The sequence below is a fragment of the Populus trichocarpa genome, chromosome 11 (assembly GCF_000002775.5).
Source record: "Populus trichocarpa isolate Nisqually-1 chromosome 11, P.trichocarpa_v4.1, whole genome shotgun sequence".
Classification (NCBI taxonomy): domain Eukaryota; kingdom Viridiplantae; phylum Streptophyta; class Magnoliopsida; order Malpighiales; family Salicaceae; genus Populus; species Populus trichocarpa.
The window spans coordinates 2,263,138-2,281,106 of NC_037295.2; the positions used below are offsets into that span (position 1 = coordinate 2,263,138).

General features: G+C 32.2%; 2 protein-coding genes across 9 annotated transcripts in view; both read left to right on the forward strand.

The window, feature by feature from the left end:
* Positions 1 to 735, forward strand: part of LOC18108790 (cysteine-rich receptor-like protein kinase 29) — a 91,471-nt gene extending 90,736 nt beyond the window's left edge. For 2 of the 8 annotated variants that reach the window (XM_052445603.1, XM_052445602.1), the window contains exon 8: positions 76 to 727. In XM_052445603.1, coding sequence (XP_052301563.1) covers positions 76 to 414 — 339 coding nt within the window. In that variant the 3' untranslated portion in view covers positions 415 to 727. Of the gene's footprint in view, positions 1 to 75 lie in introns of all 8 variants that reach the window. The other 6 variants (XM_052445601.1, XM_052445600.1, XM_052445598.1 and 3 more) reach the window with 6 other exon arrangements.
* A 7,941-nt stretch (positions 736 to 8,676) lies between these two features.
* Positions 8,677 to 13,600, forward strand: LOC127904002 (uncharacterized). The gene is made up of 5 exons (XM_052445395.1): positions 8,677 to 8,777; positions 10,138 to 10,245; positions 10,699 to 10,882; positions 11,169 to 12,183; positions 12,552 to 13,600. The coding sequence occupies exons 1-5, from the start codon at positions 8,677 to 8,679 to the stop codon at positions 13,598 to 13,600; spliced, it is 2,457 nt and encodes an 818-aa protein (XP_052301355.1).
* The last annotated feature ends 4,369 nt before the right edge of the window (positions 13,601 to 17,969 follow it).

Sequence of the window (17,969 nt, forward strand, 5' to 3'; positions counted from 1 at the left end):
CTATCTACAAATCAAACACATCATTGAAAGATTTACCCTTCAATATTGTGAATTCACTTCGGATAAATTTTGTAGGCATGGAGACGTTGGAGGGAAGGGACTGCTTTAGATCTTATAGATCCCATTTTGAGGAACGACTCAACAGCTGCAATGATGACATGCATCCACATCGGGTTACTCTGCGTTCAAGAAAATGTAGCTGACAGGCCGACAATGGCTTCAGTTGTTCTGATGCTAAGCAACTCTTCTTTTACTTTACAAATACCTTCTAAACCAGCATTTTTTATTAGCAGAAGAACATATCGACCAGCTTCTTCATCGACCAGCTATACTTCAAGGATGACGCAATCCCACCTTAAGACTGTCCCACCATCGAAGAATGAGATTTCAATTACTGAGTTAGATCCTCGATAATTTCCTCATCATATAGCGAAAGAATGGGGTTTGTCATTATTAAGAAAATAATCCAGTAAATATTCTTGGCTATTTCCTAATTAACAAAAGGAAGAAATCAAGGGAGAGAACAATTCAAGACAATCACAAAATTATTTCGGTCATCTTAAAGAGGATGATGAAACATCTTGTATAATTTGTTCTATTCTATTTCATTATATATTTTGTTGTATGACAATATAATTTCTACATGAGTTGAATAAAATATATATAATTAAATTATGAAATTGTAAAATTCTTTTATATTCTAAACTTCTACATTGTATTAGAGCAAGTTAATTATATCTTACTTTAAATATTAACTTTTGTTTTGGCAAGTGACTTTATACCGTCTATTCAATCACTTTAAAACACTATGTTTTTAATTTTTTTTATTGTCTGCATTCTATTTTATTTACTATTTTATTTCAATGATTCATCAAATCTTGAATTATTGATTCATCTTCCTTAAAGTCTCTATTATTTAAATATTCAAATAGGTCAAATACTCTATCAGTTATTGTTATGAAAACCATAATTGTGCCTTTTGTGGCATTACTTTTCTATTTAGAGTATTCCTTGTTTATTGTTATATCCGAGAAGAAAACATGAAATTTTGACTTTGAATTTGATTTACGGTTGTTCCCGTAATATTTTTAGGTTGCAAGCATACAATAAGCTCAACCTAATTATTGATTAATAATGATTGTTTATTGATAATGGTCACTTTAATAAGCAGGCGAGGCTACCATGACAATACAAGTGATGTTAATATATGCTCATGAAAATTAAATTATCATTGGTTTGACAGGGTATGTTAAGTAATAATCAAGGTAAATAACCAATTAATAAAAAATGTTTCATAGGTTGTAACCCATTTTATCACAAATTTAGCTTCTTTTTTTTTATCACAAATTCAGTCACTCTAACATTCATTGTGTTAGTATCTCTATTCTTTTGAAGACTCATCATATCAAGTAAGTAAATTTATTTATTTTTTATTATAACTCATTTTTTTATGTTAATTTTTTGATATTTTTATGTAGTATATATAGTTTGTTTGTATATTTACTTGTTTTTTATGTTTCCCTATCCTTTTTCCTTGAGAAATTTATGGTATAAAGGTATAATTTTGTACTTGTTAGGGTTTGTTTGTGATTTAAAAAAATTATATTTATTTGTCATTTGATGAAATTGAGTTTGATTTTATAATATATGTGTAATATAATGAAAAAAAAATGATGAGTTATTTGATGAAAACATTTCACAATTTAAACATTTTTTTAGTTATTATTTTTTATTTATTTTATGACTAGTTTTTTTTTTCAAGAAACATATAATACTTGATTGTATAAGAAATAGGGAGACGATTCTTCAACCCATCCAAAACTCAATTTGAATTATGGTTGGATGTTGAATCTACTAGTATGTATATAAATCAAGTTTACAGTATTAGTTTCGAACACTACGAACAAGGATATACAAGTGGGTTGAAGTGTCTTTGACCCTATAACCTCGATCGAGCCTGTAATTATCAGTCATCCATGTAATTGTACAAGAATAAATTCATGCTAAGACAACCCAACTTAGGGTTGAAGAAGCCAATCTAAGAAATAAATTAAATATTCTCGAGCAGTTGTTGGCATATCGATCTCACTAGTATCTATGTTCCACCTTGTTCTCTCATTTCTGGTAAAGATTCATTTTTGTCTCATTCTTTATATTTTATTCACTAGATAGATAAATTCTATTTAATAATATTTTTTTTGAAATTAAGAATAAAATTTTTTTATTTTAATTTAATTCTGTTTTAATTTCTTAATTGCATTGTTTGTTTTATTTAAAAAAATTATATATAATATTAATAGAATTATTGAAAGAATATAAAATTCCAATAAAATTACCATTGTAATTCTCGAATTAATTTTAACGGTAACATTATTATTATAAACAAAATCATGCACCACGAAAACCAAAACCGAATGCTCGGGGCAGGGCTATGGCTTGGAAAATTTTAATTAATTAATTTTGATCTTTTATTTAATAGTTATTTTTTTTTGTCCCTTTCGAAGTTTGGTTTTCTTATTCTATTTATGACCGAATTGATTGCTTGAGTGCTCTTCACTGCTGCTGGTTAAGGGAAGGAAAATGCATTTTGATTTTGATTTTAAATATAAATATAAATACACTAAGTATCACATCAATGAACATCCGTTAAATTAGTTTTTTAATATAATATTAAAATCTTAATAATTAAATGGTTACGAGTTTAAATTTTATTATTTTTATTTATTTTATAAAAATTAAATATAAAATATGTGAGCCTATATAAGTTTTAAATTTAAAAAAAATTTATTTAAAAAATTATATAAAAAATAATATAAATTATATTTTAAAATTTTATAAATTAATTATTTAATCTTCACACCAGCGGAATTTCATGAACTGAGGAGAAATACAGGGCTTGCACAAAATGTACATCAGCTTGCGTGTTGTTTTAGTGGGCTTGCTTGGGCTTGCACAAAATGTACATCTGCTTGCGTGTTGTGTTTAGTGGGCTTGCTTGCTAAATTTTCTTTGCTTTCATCCATTCTCCTGTGAGCTGTCTAAGCAGATCTATGGGATCTGCTCATTTTATGATTGATGATAATTAATCAATTCTATGACCTTACAATTAATTAATATAAATTATATAGAAAAATTAACTCACATCTGTTTTATATATACACACACACATGTATGGATGATCATTCTATTACACTAGACGCTTTAAGCTTGTTTGAGAATGTGGTGTAAACTGTGTTTTTTTAAATTTTTAAATTTTTTTGTTTAAAATAATTTTTTTTAATATTTTCATATTATTTTAATATGCTGATATTAAAAATATATTTTTAAAAATAAAAAACTTTATTTTAATACATTTCTAAGTAAAAAACATTTTAAATTGTCATCGTTACCATAATCCTAAATATGTTTTACTTGAGATGGTGTTTTGAAAACTATGATTTGCACATAAAAACATGGTTTTGAAAAAAAATATCAAATTGAAGCTTTATAATCAAGGTTTTAAATGTGCTGAATTTTCAAAACCATGGCTTGAAAAGGGTTATCAAACATTTACTTTTGACTCAACTTATTATTTATCAATTTAACAATATCATATAAAACGGGCACTTCATTAAACCAATTTATACACGCATATATTATTCTGTTTGAGAATATGTAAAATATTTTATGAAACCTTAACTAATAATTTAAAATTGATTTTGTTTTTTAATTCTGGTAAAAATCTCCTCCATCATTGACATGGAATCAACCCAAAAACCCCCCATAAATGAATGTTGGAATGGTAAGTGCCGGAATTTGAACAAAAAGAAAGCAAGCCATGGATCAATTCCCAGTAGAAAACATAGAAATTGATAAAGTCATCTTTGTTTTGAAAAAAAAGAAAGAAAAGAGGTATGACTTCAAAATCGTGAGATAACGATAGGGATGTGAGTTAATTAGAACCAGATTTTACTCCATTCGTTTTTGTTTTGAAATATCTAATTCCATCGTCCACATTTACATTTGATTTAATGAAGTCAAAAGATGAACTTTTCCCATCTGACAAGAACCCACATACCCGACCCAATTCTTTATATATATATATATTACAAAACAAATAAATGGTGTGGCATTTTGCACTGTACACACAGACTGAATGCACTGTGGACTGTGGCAGTGCCCGGGCGATTTTGCCCTTAATGAGTCTGTGCATTTTATCTCTTCTCTGGGCCTGTTTTCGTCTCTTCCTCTCACTCTCTTCATTTCATGTCTCTGCTCGGTTCCTTTGTTTTTGGCAGAGAGAACGACGGGCTGTTTGGCTCACGGCTGCTCGGTTTACAGCTTAATTTGTGTTGATTTGGGCTCATTGCTCTCGGTTTACAGCTTAACATAAAATGAATTGATTATTGAGTTGGTTTTTGCTCTCGGCTGATCACTTAATTTTTTTTCCGGTTGCTTTGCTTTCTTCGATAGTTGTTACTGTTCCAATCTGGTTTCGTTGCTTCAATTACTCCTGTTGCCCCATGTCACTTCACATTAATTAATTTGTCTGTGCATTTTGCAGGGTGACATGCTTTTTTTTTAACTTCTTCTCTTATGATATTTGCCTCAGTAGACTGCACCGCCTTCTTTCCTCTGTTAAGTAATTTTTTCATTCTAATCCTAATGTTTATCTTTGCTTTTTGTGCTGTTTCCTCTCCTGCATATTTCTCTTGCGTTTCATTTCGTCTGGTACCTTCTTTTGCTTTCCATTTTTCTTCTCAGCTCTGCTTTGGATTTCTTGCGTAATTGATCCTATTTCTTTTACTCTTCTTTCTTGAGGTTCTGGCCTGTTGCATCTCACAAATTGCTGCAAAGACTCACCCTTTGTGTTGGTCATTCTACTTTTGAGGTTAGTTGGCTTTTTCTAGGACACTTTTGGATAAAAAACAGAGATCACAGAAGAGTATATGATTTCAGAAAATAATAAAGCCGCAGTAGAATTGTGTTATGAGATGAGATGTGAAAGAGAATGTTACAGTAGCTAAGAAGAATAATAAATTAATTATTGTTTGCTAGGAATGAAATTGCTAGCAAGGAACCCACCGTAGCTAATAATAATAATAAATTGATTAGTTGTTGTATTGTTTGGTAGGAAGGAACCCACCGTGTTATATTTGGTTTTATCTACAACGATGTGAATCTTTTTTAAAAACATTTCACAACATTAATGTTGTGTTGATTATTATAGGTTCACAGAATAATATAGAAAAGACTTTTTCTAGGACAATTTTTAGAGAAAGTTTGAACCTAGAATCAACACTTCATTAATCAATGTTTTAAAACTTACCTAGAATATAACTTCTTCAAATATTTCAGTTTCTTATAATATAGCCTGTATAAAAACATTAGCTAACTAATAGCTTGAAAAAAGTTTTTAATCCAAGCTGCGTAAAATTTTAACAGTTACCTTGCTGATTTTTTATTATGGCCGTGGGAATTTTTAATAGGAATATGTTTGGGTTGAGATTTTGCATTGTTGGCCTTGACTGGTTCTTAATGAACAATTTGTTGCCATATTAAGCTTCATCGATGTATTATGGCCATATTGCTTTGGCGTGATTTGCTGTTTTTTTTTAACATATAGGATAAATAATTATAACTAGGAAATTTGTTAAACATATAGGATCAAGAAGTTTACCTTAAAATAGGAGATGAGGAAGTTATATGATGGAGGAAAAGGATGTATAATTTCAAAACAATAAAATTCATTTAGATCAATAAAATTCATAGCAACCCATCATCTTAGCGAATTGATCAACATAGAAATCATTCCATAGGTTTCAATCCTTCCATGAGATTTCATTTGCATTATTATTTCATCAAGCATTTTGCCGCCCACATTTTCTTTGCTGCCATAATACATCAACATAAAGACTTTGGTTCATTATTTATTAAGACTTTATCTTCGATTGTTAGCATGTACATATTTATATATGTTTGCTTTATCTGCATTTAATTTCACTTTCTTTACATTTCACATGCCCATATTTAACAAGTTTTAAACGGGAATCTTGAAAAAGCTTGGAATTTGTTGTGCTCATAATCGAAAAATTTAACAGTTAGCTTGCTGATTTTTCATTGTGGCACTGGGAATTTCTATTACGAATATGTTTTGGTCAGATTTTGCATTTTTCGCCTTAGCTGTTTCTTAATGAACATTTTGTTGCCATATTAGACTTCATTGATGTATTATAGCCATATTGCTTTAGAGTTATTGCTGTTTTTTTAACATATAGTATAAAAATATATAACTAGGAAATTTGTTAGACATATAGTATAAAACATTTGCTGTTAAGTTTTGTTTTAGTTTCTACTTTATTCAATTTGTTGCATGTTAAAATATAGGTTGCCATAATACATCAATATAAAAACTCTAAAGATGCTTTGGATAGTTACACTATTGAATGAATCTGAATTTCAACTATAATCAAAAGTGTTATGCGTTGCTTTAGTTAAAGAAGTTAAAATCACATACTGATGTTTTTTTAAAATTGATGTTTCTTTTTCTTATAATTACATACTGATGTTTTTTTGGCTTCTACTATTAATATTGTTGCCTAGATTGTTTTTATTATTGTTAAGATTGCGTCTTAGCTGTTTTACTAGATCTTATGATGGACTTTGGGAATTAATATGGTCCTAAGCATATTCTTAAATGAATTATGCAATTGACTGTATTAAAAATAGATATGGTTGTAGATGAGATCTGACTCAAATTGTCTGCAGGTTGTGTTATGGATAACTTGAGATCTCCCGATATAGGGGAGACTCTGCCCAAATTTTGTTTGAGATTTCAGCAAGAGAAAAAATATATAGAAACCAATCACATAATGCTAATCTCTTAATACAAATCGTAGGATTGACAACCATCCTCTCAAAAAACCACCAACATCATTTTAACCCATTGGACAACAAATGTCCAAATTCATAACCCACAACTAAGCTAGAAACAGACTAAATTATTTCATTCATTGATTTTTATGGGATAAACACCTCCCACCATGCATGTTTCTTAAGGTTTATTGTATCCTTCTGAAATTTCAACGTACATATTCAGAATTTTAGCTTTCCTTTGGCAACCAGTTATTGTATACTGAACAAAAAATTAATTTCCATCTTTTAACTGCTTCATTGCAAATAGAATCTCCTCATTCTCTGGAAATAACATATAGAAGCAAATCAAATTATGCTAATTTCTTAATACACATAATGAACTTAACAACCATGCTATTAAAAAAAAACCAAGATCATTTTAGCTTACTAGGAACTTGACCCTTAGTTCTAGGCTGATTTGTGTTGTCAGAAAAACTCATTTCTTTTGGAGATCAAAATAAATAAAACCTTAAAATGATTATTGAATGCTTAGACATGCAAATTCTGATCTTTATCTTCTAATTTCTCAAAGAACTTGGCACTGGAATTGTTGTGTACAGTCCTCTAGGACGGGGATTCTTTTCATCAGGGCCTAAGTTGGTTGAGAATCTTTCAGAGGGTGACTTCCGAAACGTTGCTACTGTTCTTTGTGAATACCAAGTTGCTCACTGTAATACATGTGCTGTAAATAATCAATTGTGCCAGCATAAAATTTTTATAGTTTGGAAAAAAAAGGAATGTGATAAATTTTATCTTCTCCTTTGGTGGGTTACATATTGGTTAACTTACAGGCCTCATAATACTCTGCCTCTTCATTTTATGGAATGGTTTGCAGTCAAACTCTGTAAAAAAGAATTACTTGGAGAGTTCCGCTTTGAGATCATGAGATTTTAGTTAGCAGTTCCTTCATTGTTGCTTGATTCCAACAAATATGTTTTCCACCTGAAATTGATTCAATATTCTGATTCAAATAGCACCTGGATAGCTTATAAATCACAACCTTAATCCATACACACCCTAATACCCACCCGAAGCCTCTTTTCCCATTTTCTAACCTGTCAATTCTGTTAGAACTTGCAAACCATAGTATTTAGGTGCTGTAATTGAAGATCCTGCAACAGGTTCAATCAAATAAAACAATTAGTCAAGGGCTTTTGTTTGTCCCAAGTCCAAACAAAGAATTTTGCATGCGTAATGTTTTTGCTCGAATCTTTTGATTTCTCAGTTATGCACTAAACGGAGGTCTGGAGAAACACAAGCTCATGGGTAGAATACCTCTTTTTCTGATAGTCCGAATTCAATGCTTTTGGCTCCTTAAAGTCTGCCCACACACTTTATACCAAGGCAATTTCCAATGTTTGCACCCATAGAACCTGCATAGCATACATTATCATGATGAGTAATTAGAGAATATGCATATTGGCTTTTGATATTTTGCTGTATTATGGAAAATTTTGTCCTATTATCTTACAGCGAGCAATTAGGACATGATACAAGTACATATGGAATGCCTTGCATAAACCGTACATCAATGATAATTTCCTTTTCGATGAGTTGTTATAAGCTTAGCATCTGAAATTTGTGTTTCAATCGCCTCAGCATCAGCCGAGGTTCCAAGCTTAAAATCTAGACCATAACAGACAATTATTTAAGCGGGTTAATCAAATCGCAGCAAGGAAACAATGCACCCCATCACAACTAGCATTGACCTGGGTACACCACCAGGGTGATGATGTCTGTCCAATTCCTGAAACTACCAAGATCGAAAACTTCAGCCAGAATATGGGGGCTTTGTCTGTCAAACTATCACCAGAAGAAATGGATGAACTCGAATTAATCGCCACTGTAGATGCTGTAAAGGGCAACAGATATGACGGTTCTATGTAGGAGTGGAAAGGCTGAAATTGTGCTTGCTGTTTCTATATGTGGGAAAACTAAGAAGCTTGGCAATACTTTAAAACTTTCAAGCTGTGTACCTACAAATAGGAAATTAGGAAGCTATATCATGGAGGAAAAGAATGCATAAATTCAGACCAATCAAATACATTTAGGTCAATCAAATTCATAGCAACCCATCATCTTAGTTAATTAACCAACAAAAAAATCATTCCACTGGCTGCAATCCTTCCATGAGGTTTCATGTGCATGATTCCTTCATCAAGCATCCTCATTTTGACTAATTCTATAGCAATTCCTTTATATTTCCATTTGTCTTTGCTAACAGGTTATTGTTACAGTGACAAATAAAGAAAATAAATAATAGAAGGCCAAGGAAGAAATATAACACCCTAAAGTAGCTCATCTATATCCCTTAGAAAGGTTATAGAACATCAAGAACCTATCCAGTAGTCCAAAGTCCAAACAGAAAAACACAAAATTCCTAAAATGATGCTCTAGCCCAAAAATAAGGGGAAGTTTTTAGTCAGACATATCACAAAGTGGACCAAATGTTTCTAAACAAGAAATGATTGCAAAATACAAATAGCAATTTCAAGAAACACATTCTTCTAAACAAATAGATTAATATGACATAACATGGATGAATTCGACAAACATAGAGCAAGAAAAATGAAATTTCTAAAGCAGATAGATAAATAGAAGATAAGCTTCCATAAAACACACTAAGTTTTAATAAACTAATTTCAAACTGCAGCATTAGAACAAGAACAAACATCATGCTTAGAATGTCAATTTGCTGCAAACATGGTGCTTATATATTTCAAGATAATTATGTTTCCTTTCATGGAAGACTGCCATTTGCTAGGAGAATTTGTTGGGAGTGGTTATGCTTACCATGAAATCTTTTTTAATCAAATTTGTTGGGAGTAGTTAGGCATATAAAAAAAAAAGTTTATCGTTATGGATTTCATTAGTTGTTGTTACAAGTCTTTGTTCGTCAATTTATCAAAACAATTGCTGCATATGCTTTCTTCCACTTTTAGCTAACAAAGACCACAAGTTCTATCTATTTCATTTTTCCCTCTCTCTATGAACATGCATCTAAGTTTTCCTTCTCAATAATCTTTGATTGTTTTATCCTTTGCACTGTTTGTTTTCTCCTATTACATTAATATATATTTGCTTTTTCTTCATTTAATTTGACTCTTTTTACATTTCACATACCCATATTTCACACGTTTTTCGTTGTTATTTGTCTTCAAATATAAAGTCCTCATTGTATTATCTTCGTTACAAATGAATGTTGATTTCGCTTTTCTTAATGCATCTTTTCATATGTTTCAGGCAAATTTGTTTTCCCAAAGCTACTTTAAGGGTTCATTTGTTGCCTGTGACGATTTTTGCTTCGACGCTCATCTGTTCCCCTACAAAATTTGCTGGGCTATTAGTCAGGTTTGTTTCTTTCATGCGCTTCTTCAATATCATTCTTCTTATGCCTTTCATTCTTCTTTTTATGCTTACCTTTTTATATTCTGTTGAATGATTTGGTTGAATAAAGGTTGCACCTTCTTTTCTTCTGTAGCAATTATAGTTTAGGTTGAACTTTTAAATCAAATTGCCTGCTTTACTTTTATCATAATTTTTCCCCTTAAATGTTAACGCAACTTCTCATAAATACCTTGGCACAAGTTTATTCTTTCTATATTGTTTTTTCCTTTCTAACATTTGCATTCAAAATCAATTTTCACTTAAAGGCTTTATCATGACAAGTCGGCGCCAACGTCCACAACCCGACCATCACATACAATGTTATCCTTATCCAACGGCTATTTTTTATGATGATTCTTATCCTGTTACGGATGACATCTATCCTGTTATGGATGAGAGTTTTGTTGGCGTTTCTAGCTCTTTGGATATTGAAAGTGCCCACCAAAATCTTTTTCATCGTGATGCCCATATTGGCTTTCATTACGAAGATTCCTCCACAATTGCCTCATCGTCTTCTGGACCAAGTTTACGATCAAAAAGTCATGGAACTGAACATGCAAATATTATTACTCCTTTGTCTTCAGACAATTTGTCTTCTCTGGTATCAAACTGTCAAGCTAAAGATCAGCCAATTAATGTCCCCTCAATGATTCCTGACCAATATAATATCATCGGTCAATCTTCTTATCAAAAAAAAAGAAAACGTGAGCTATTTCAACATTCTTAATCCTTTCTTTAAATTCGATTTAGTTTCTAAATTCTTTTGATTTTAATCCTCTTTTTCTTTTTCAAATTTCTTTTCACCTCAGGAACCTTGGTTAAACCCCTTGATTTCGGTGATAAATCATGGAAATGTCACCATTGCAATGCTCTTTTTTGGCATGCAGAGCGTTTGGCACGTTCATCAAAGAAAAAACCCCTCCTTTACATCATGTTGTGCTAATGGCAAAATCCAATTGCCTACTGCTCCTAACACACCTCAATTTCTAGATGATCTTTTAAATCCTGACAAAGGTTCATTGTCCATCAAATTCCGGCATAACATTCGTGCTTATAATTCAATGTTTGCTTTCACTTCAATGGGAGCGCAGATTGATCATACTGTCAATTCTCAACCAGGGCCATATATATTTAAAATAAATGGACAATGTCATCATCTTATGGGATCATTAGTACCAATTGATGCTGAATCACCAAGATTTGCACAACTATACATCTTTGACACAGACAATGAAATTGCTAATCGACTACACCCTTTTAATAATGATAATTGTCAATCATCTTTAGATGAAAATGTTGTCAACAAACTTATTGACATGCTTGATTCTTCCAATGCATTGGTTAAATTGTTTCGTCAAGTTAGACATAGACTTAACAATGATGAATTCCCGAATTTCAAACTTCGTTTAATTGGTAAAAGAGATGGTGACTCAAAGCAATATGATGATCCTTCCTCTAATGATGTATGTGGTTTAATTGTTGGCGATATTGGAGAATCACAAACTGATAGAGATATTATTATTGAAGGTTATTCTAGAAATCTCCGCAGGATCTCTAAATTGCATCCAAAATTTATGTCTCTTCAGTATCCACTCTTATTTCCTTATGGTGAAGATGGTTATCATACTGACATTTTATTCACAAATCAAGAGCATTATACTCCTTCAAAACGTCAAAAAGTTACAATGCGAGCATATTATGCTTATGTCATTCAAGAAAAATTAGGAGATAGTAGTACACTTACCAAAGGCGGAAGACTTTATCAACAATTTTTAGTTGATGCATTTATGAATGTTGAACAAGAACGCCTTGATTTCATTCGCTCAAACCAAGAAAATCTGAGAACTGAATCTTATAAAGGTGTCCAAGACGCAGTTTTAAGAGGTGATGTTAATGGTTCAAGTACTGGAAAAAATCATCCTCCCCTCTTCTTTAACTGGAAGCCCTAGATACATGATTAACAATTATCATGATGCAATGGCTATATGTCGTCATTATGGTAATCCTGACCTTTTTATTACATTCACTTGCAATGTCAATTGGCCTGAAATTCAAAGAGAAATTAAAAAAAGCCGAAATTATAAAGCTGAAGACAAACCTGACATAATTGCAAGAGTATTTCGATACAAACTTAATGATATGATTTCATTCATTAAATCAGGACAGCCCTTCGGGAAAACAATTGCTGGTATTTTTCTGTACTTATTATATTCCTCTTATTGTCTTTATTCAATGTAGTCTTTTTTAAAATTTCTTTTCCCACTTTGTAGATGTTTGTGCTATTGAATTCCAAAAAAGAGGCTTGCCGCACACTCATTTATTGATTTGGCTAGCTTCTGAATACAAATTTCGATCACCTCAGGATGTCGATTCAGTTATTTCGGCTGAACTGCCAAACAGAGCAGATGATCCTCATTGCTATGCAATTGTTTTAAAATTTATGCTGCATGGTCCATGCGGAATTGCTAGCCCAAAAGCCCAATGTATGAAGGGAAATCAATGTTCAAAAAAATTCCCTAAAAAGTTTAAGCAATCAACGGTTTTCGGTGAAAATGGCTTTGTGTTTTACAAGCGACGAAATTTCCCTGCGTCATTTGTTATGAAAAATGGAATTGCTCTCTCTAATTCCTATGTTGTCCCATACAACAAAGAGCTTCTAATCCGTTATAATGCTCATGTTAATGTTGAAATTTGTTGCCAATCAATGCTCATAAAATATCTTTTCAAATATGTTAGCAAAGGATCTGATAGGTGTCGAGCTGTTATTCAAGGTCAAACAAACGATGAGATTCAGGCTTATCTTAATTGTAGATTTGTTTGTCCTTATGAAGCTGTATGGCGACTCTTACAATTTCCAATCCATTCAAGAAACCCAGCAGTTGAAAGACTTCAAATACATTTGCCAATGCAACATTCTGTTGTTTTCTTTGGAAATCAAAACTTATCTTCTGTTTTAAGAAAAAATGGTCTCAATAAGACAATGCTCACAGGATGGTTTGATCAGAACAAAGAAGATGTTGAAGCAACACAGTTATATTACTCGCAATTTCCAAACAAATATGTTTGGGATGCTAGGCAGAAAGAATGGATTTACAGAACAAGAGGTTTTTCACTTGGACGTATAACATATGTGCATCCTGCTGCTGGCGAATTGTATTTCTTAAAGATGCTTTTAAATCATGTTAAGGAGCTACAAGCTTTGAATATCTACGTTGTGTCTCTGGTATTGTTTATCCAACCTTTCAACTCGCCTGCAAAGCACTTGGTCTCCTTGATGATGGCAAAGAATGGGCTGAAGCTTTTTCAGAAGCTGTTTTAACTGCTTCCTCCTCACAACTTAGGCAACTATTTGTCAGTGTCACTCTATTTTGTCAAATTGCTAGCCCCCAAGATTTGCTTGATCAATTTTGGCACACAATGCATGACGACATTAGAATCAAGCTATCATCTTTCTCCCCACATAATCTTCATTTCAGTGATAATGAACTTAAAAATTATGTTCTTTATGAACTTGAACAACTTTTCAATGCCTTGGCAACATCCCTCAAAGACTATAATTTACCACTGCCAAATGATCGTTTGATGTCTGAAATTAGAAATAATCTCCTTAGAGAAGAACTCAATTATGATATTTCTGAACTTCGAAGCAATAATGAAGCATCAATTTCATTACTTAACACATGCCAAAAGAAAATTTATGATCGAGTTATGGAATCAATTTCAAAAAATCAACAATCTCTTATTTTTGTTTACGGGCATGGCGGCACAGGGAAAACTTTTTATGGCATTCACTTATTAATAGTATTAGATCAGAAGGGTTAATTGTTCTTGCTGTTGCATCATCAGGAATCGCATCTATTCTGCTCCCTGGTGGTCGCACAGCTCACTCAAGGTTTAAGATTCCTCTTGCTATAAATGAGAACTCAACATGTGAAATAAAAAAAAATACTCATCTTTCAAGGTTGATTGAAACGACAACACTTATTGTATGGGATGAAGCTCCTATGAATAATCGCTACTGTTTTGAAACATTGGATAGATCATTACGTGATATAATGGGCCAAACTGGTCATTCCAATCATAACCAACCTTTCGGTGGGAAATCTATTTTACTTGGTGGGGATTATCGTCAAATTCTCCCTGTTATACCTGGAGGAACAAAAGAAGATATTATTAATGCTTCCTTAAGTAGTTCACCACTCTGGCCAAAATTTGAAATCATGTTGCTAAACAAAATATGAGATTGTCAATTGCTGGTCTTAGTTCAGATGAAATCAATGAAATTAAAACATTTGCTAAATGGATTCTTAAAATAGGTGACGGAGACCTTTGTGATATACCTTTTTTGATGAACTTGATGAATCTTTGATTAAAATTCCATGTGATTTGCAACTACATACCTCTGGTGATCCAATTAAAGCTATGGTTTCAGCTATTTATCCCAGCATTGAACAACCTGCTCTTGAACCATCTTACTTTAAAGAAAGAGCTATTATCACACCCAAAAAACATTACTGTTACTGAAATCAATAATTTCATACTTGGAGTTACACATGGTCCTCAACGCATTTATCTTAGCAATGATTCTGTTGATGCATCTTCCAGTGATAACGACAATATAAACTTATTATATCCATTGGAATTTATAAACCAACTTGAGTTCAGTGGTGTTCCTTCGCACATTCTTGCTTTGAAAATAGGAGCGCCAATTATGTTGCTGAGGAATCTGAGTCCAATGATAGGCTTATGTAATGGAACACGACTAATCATCACACAACTTGCTGATAGAGTTATTGAAGCTCAAATTATAACAGGCTCACACATTGGTGACCGAGTTTTTATACCAAGGATCATCTTCCCAATTAATGATGACAAATGCCCATTTACAATCAAACGAAGACAATTTCCAATACGATTATGCTATGCTATGACAATCAATAAAAGTCAAGGACAATCATTAAAATTTGTTGGTGTTTTCTTAAAGGAGCAAGTTTTTGCACATGGCCAACTATATGTCGCTCTTTCAAGAGTTACATCTAAAAAAGGTTTTAAAAATCATTTCATGTGACCAAGAAGGAAAACAGCTTGATTATGCTAAAAATATTGTCTACAAAGATGTCCTCAATTTATTGCCCAAAGGTTTTTTTCCCATTCAAAATGATTTCTAATTTCTTCAATTCTAGCTTAATTCTTTTATATCCATATTGTCAACTATTTTTCAGCTATTTGTTTTCATTTATGTGCATCTTCTTTAATTTTTGCAACCTATTTGTATATTTGTTAAAGATGTATGCGCATTATTTTAATATTGCCTTCATCATCCACATCAGCTTATTTTTGCTTTTATTCTGCAGATTGATGGCGGTGCCTTTGAAAAATATCAAGAAATATCTTTTTTATCCATTGATCCAAGCCAGAGTTTGTCGTGTTTGGATGCCAATGCAAAATGGACACACAAGTAGCTTCAACTGTCTTTTGGTTGACCACCAGGTTCTCAAATTTCACACACTATTTACTCAACAATTTTTCCTGTTTTATACTTAGATGTCCTCTATAAAGTTCACCATCTTATTTACTTTTAACTTGATATCATTTATAATTTATAATCATATGTTTCTCTTGCATGTATGTTTGTTTGTTTTCTTACAATTTTCCTTGAGAATATATATATAGATCATCTTAATTCCTTTCCATGTATAAATTACATTAAATACGCTACCATCCGTATTTAGATTTTCTTCGCATGTTGTCATAATTTCTTTTTCCATTAAATACACTATCTTATTAGCATTCATCAATTTCAACCATGTCTTAATAATTCTAATATTGTTTTTCTACATATTTTTGCATCGTAGAGCGGAGCTATACAAGGATCATCCAAAGCAAGAGATGCAGAATTTTTCAATCTCAACATAATCGAAGGTTCCTATATTGAGATTAAAGACTTTCTACACCTACGAAATCGAGCTGCTAATATTGTTGTTGATCATGAGGCAATTATTGACTTAAAGTCTGATACCAAGATAATGCATCTTGATTCTGTTAAACATGATGTGCCGCGATACCATTTCAACCTCACTGACTTTGCACATGTCTTAACCAAAGGCAGAGGATCAAGAGTTCTTACAGGTATGACAAAGATTTTTTTATTGAAAATGGCAAAAAAATGCATTATTTCACTAACCTTTCAATTATTCTAGATGTTCTGGGTCGACTTAAAGGAATCCAGCCAATTGAAAAGATATTAGTTCAAGGTCACAGACTTGAAGATAAAAAAGAGTTCATCATTGAGAATATAAGGTATTTCCACTGCTAAAATTGCATTTCTAACTTATGTTTTCCATTGTTTTATCTAAAAAATTCCAAGTTTCAAACAGGGGAGAAGATCTCCGACTTACTTTATGGGGAGACGTTGCTCGAAGCTTTGATGATAATATCGTTAATGCGCAAGAATCTCCCATAATTGTTGTCTTTGCCGGGTTTTCGAGTTACAGAATTCCGAGGTTTGCTGTGTTGTTTTTATACGATGGCATCAAACCATTTTTGGCTTTGTTTGCCCAATTGTAATTTTTTCTCATTCATATTTGTTACTTCTTTTTCTCTTACTTGCATTCAGGTGCAGCAAATTTAACTGGGACTGCTGCATCACTTTGGTATTTCAATCCAATATTCCAGAAGTTCTGCCATATAAGCAATTGTAAACCCCTCTTACTCTAAAAAATTTTCCATTTCATTTTTGCTTAAGCAATAAATATTTATTGTTAAACTATTTGAAATTCTGTTTAATTCAGTTATAGCCAGGTGCCCGCATGATGTCCATAAACTTCCTCCATCTTTTGAATGCTGTTGTGTCATTGGATCAACAATAAATGAAAACCGGAAAACAATTAAAAGAGATCTTATGCATGGATCCACATCAACATAAGGTTTCATTGTTGATGCTTATGCGTATTCTTTTAACTGTATTTTTTAATTTCTATTCTCACTTCTGCTTTTATCAACGCAGAATATGCGATTCACTTGCATGGCATCTATTACTGATTATGATCTCTTTAATGGGTGGTGGTCCAAAACATGCCCAAAATGCACTAAAACACTCTCAGGACCATCAGACAACCTCAGATGCTTTGAAACATGGAACTCCAGACTCTGCACCAATTCCATCGTAAAAAAATCAATGCCTACATTATTGTTTCGTATAGATTTATTTCTCATGAAATTAATACATTTATATTTTACTCCATTACAAATAACTATTGATGTCTTGGTGCAGGTTTAAAGTGAACTGCATTGTAACTGATGACAAAGATGTCACAAACTTCTTCTTATCTGGAAAAACTGCTGAAAACTTTTTCAACGCCTCTAAGCACATCATCTGGTTTATGACAAGAAATATGTTGATCCTTATACAGTCCCACCACAAATGACTGAAGTATTGAACAAGATGAAAATCTTTCAACTACGATTCGGGGCTTATAAATCAGCAATCAACAGATGTGACATCTTTGTTACAAATGTTTTTGACGAAGGCATCAAACAGTCTTCAGAGATTCAATCAGAACAATTTGGTGCTAGGTCCTCAACCACTCCTACAACCATTACTATTGAAGACTCATCAATAGTTCAAGCGGACACGCTTACTCCAATAACACCACCTGACAGCACTCCACCATCTCAACAACAAGAAG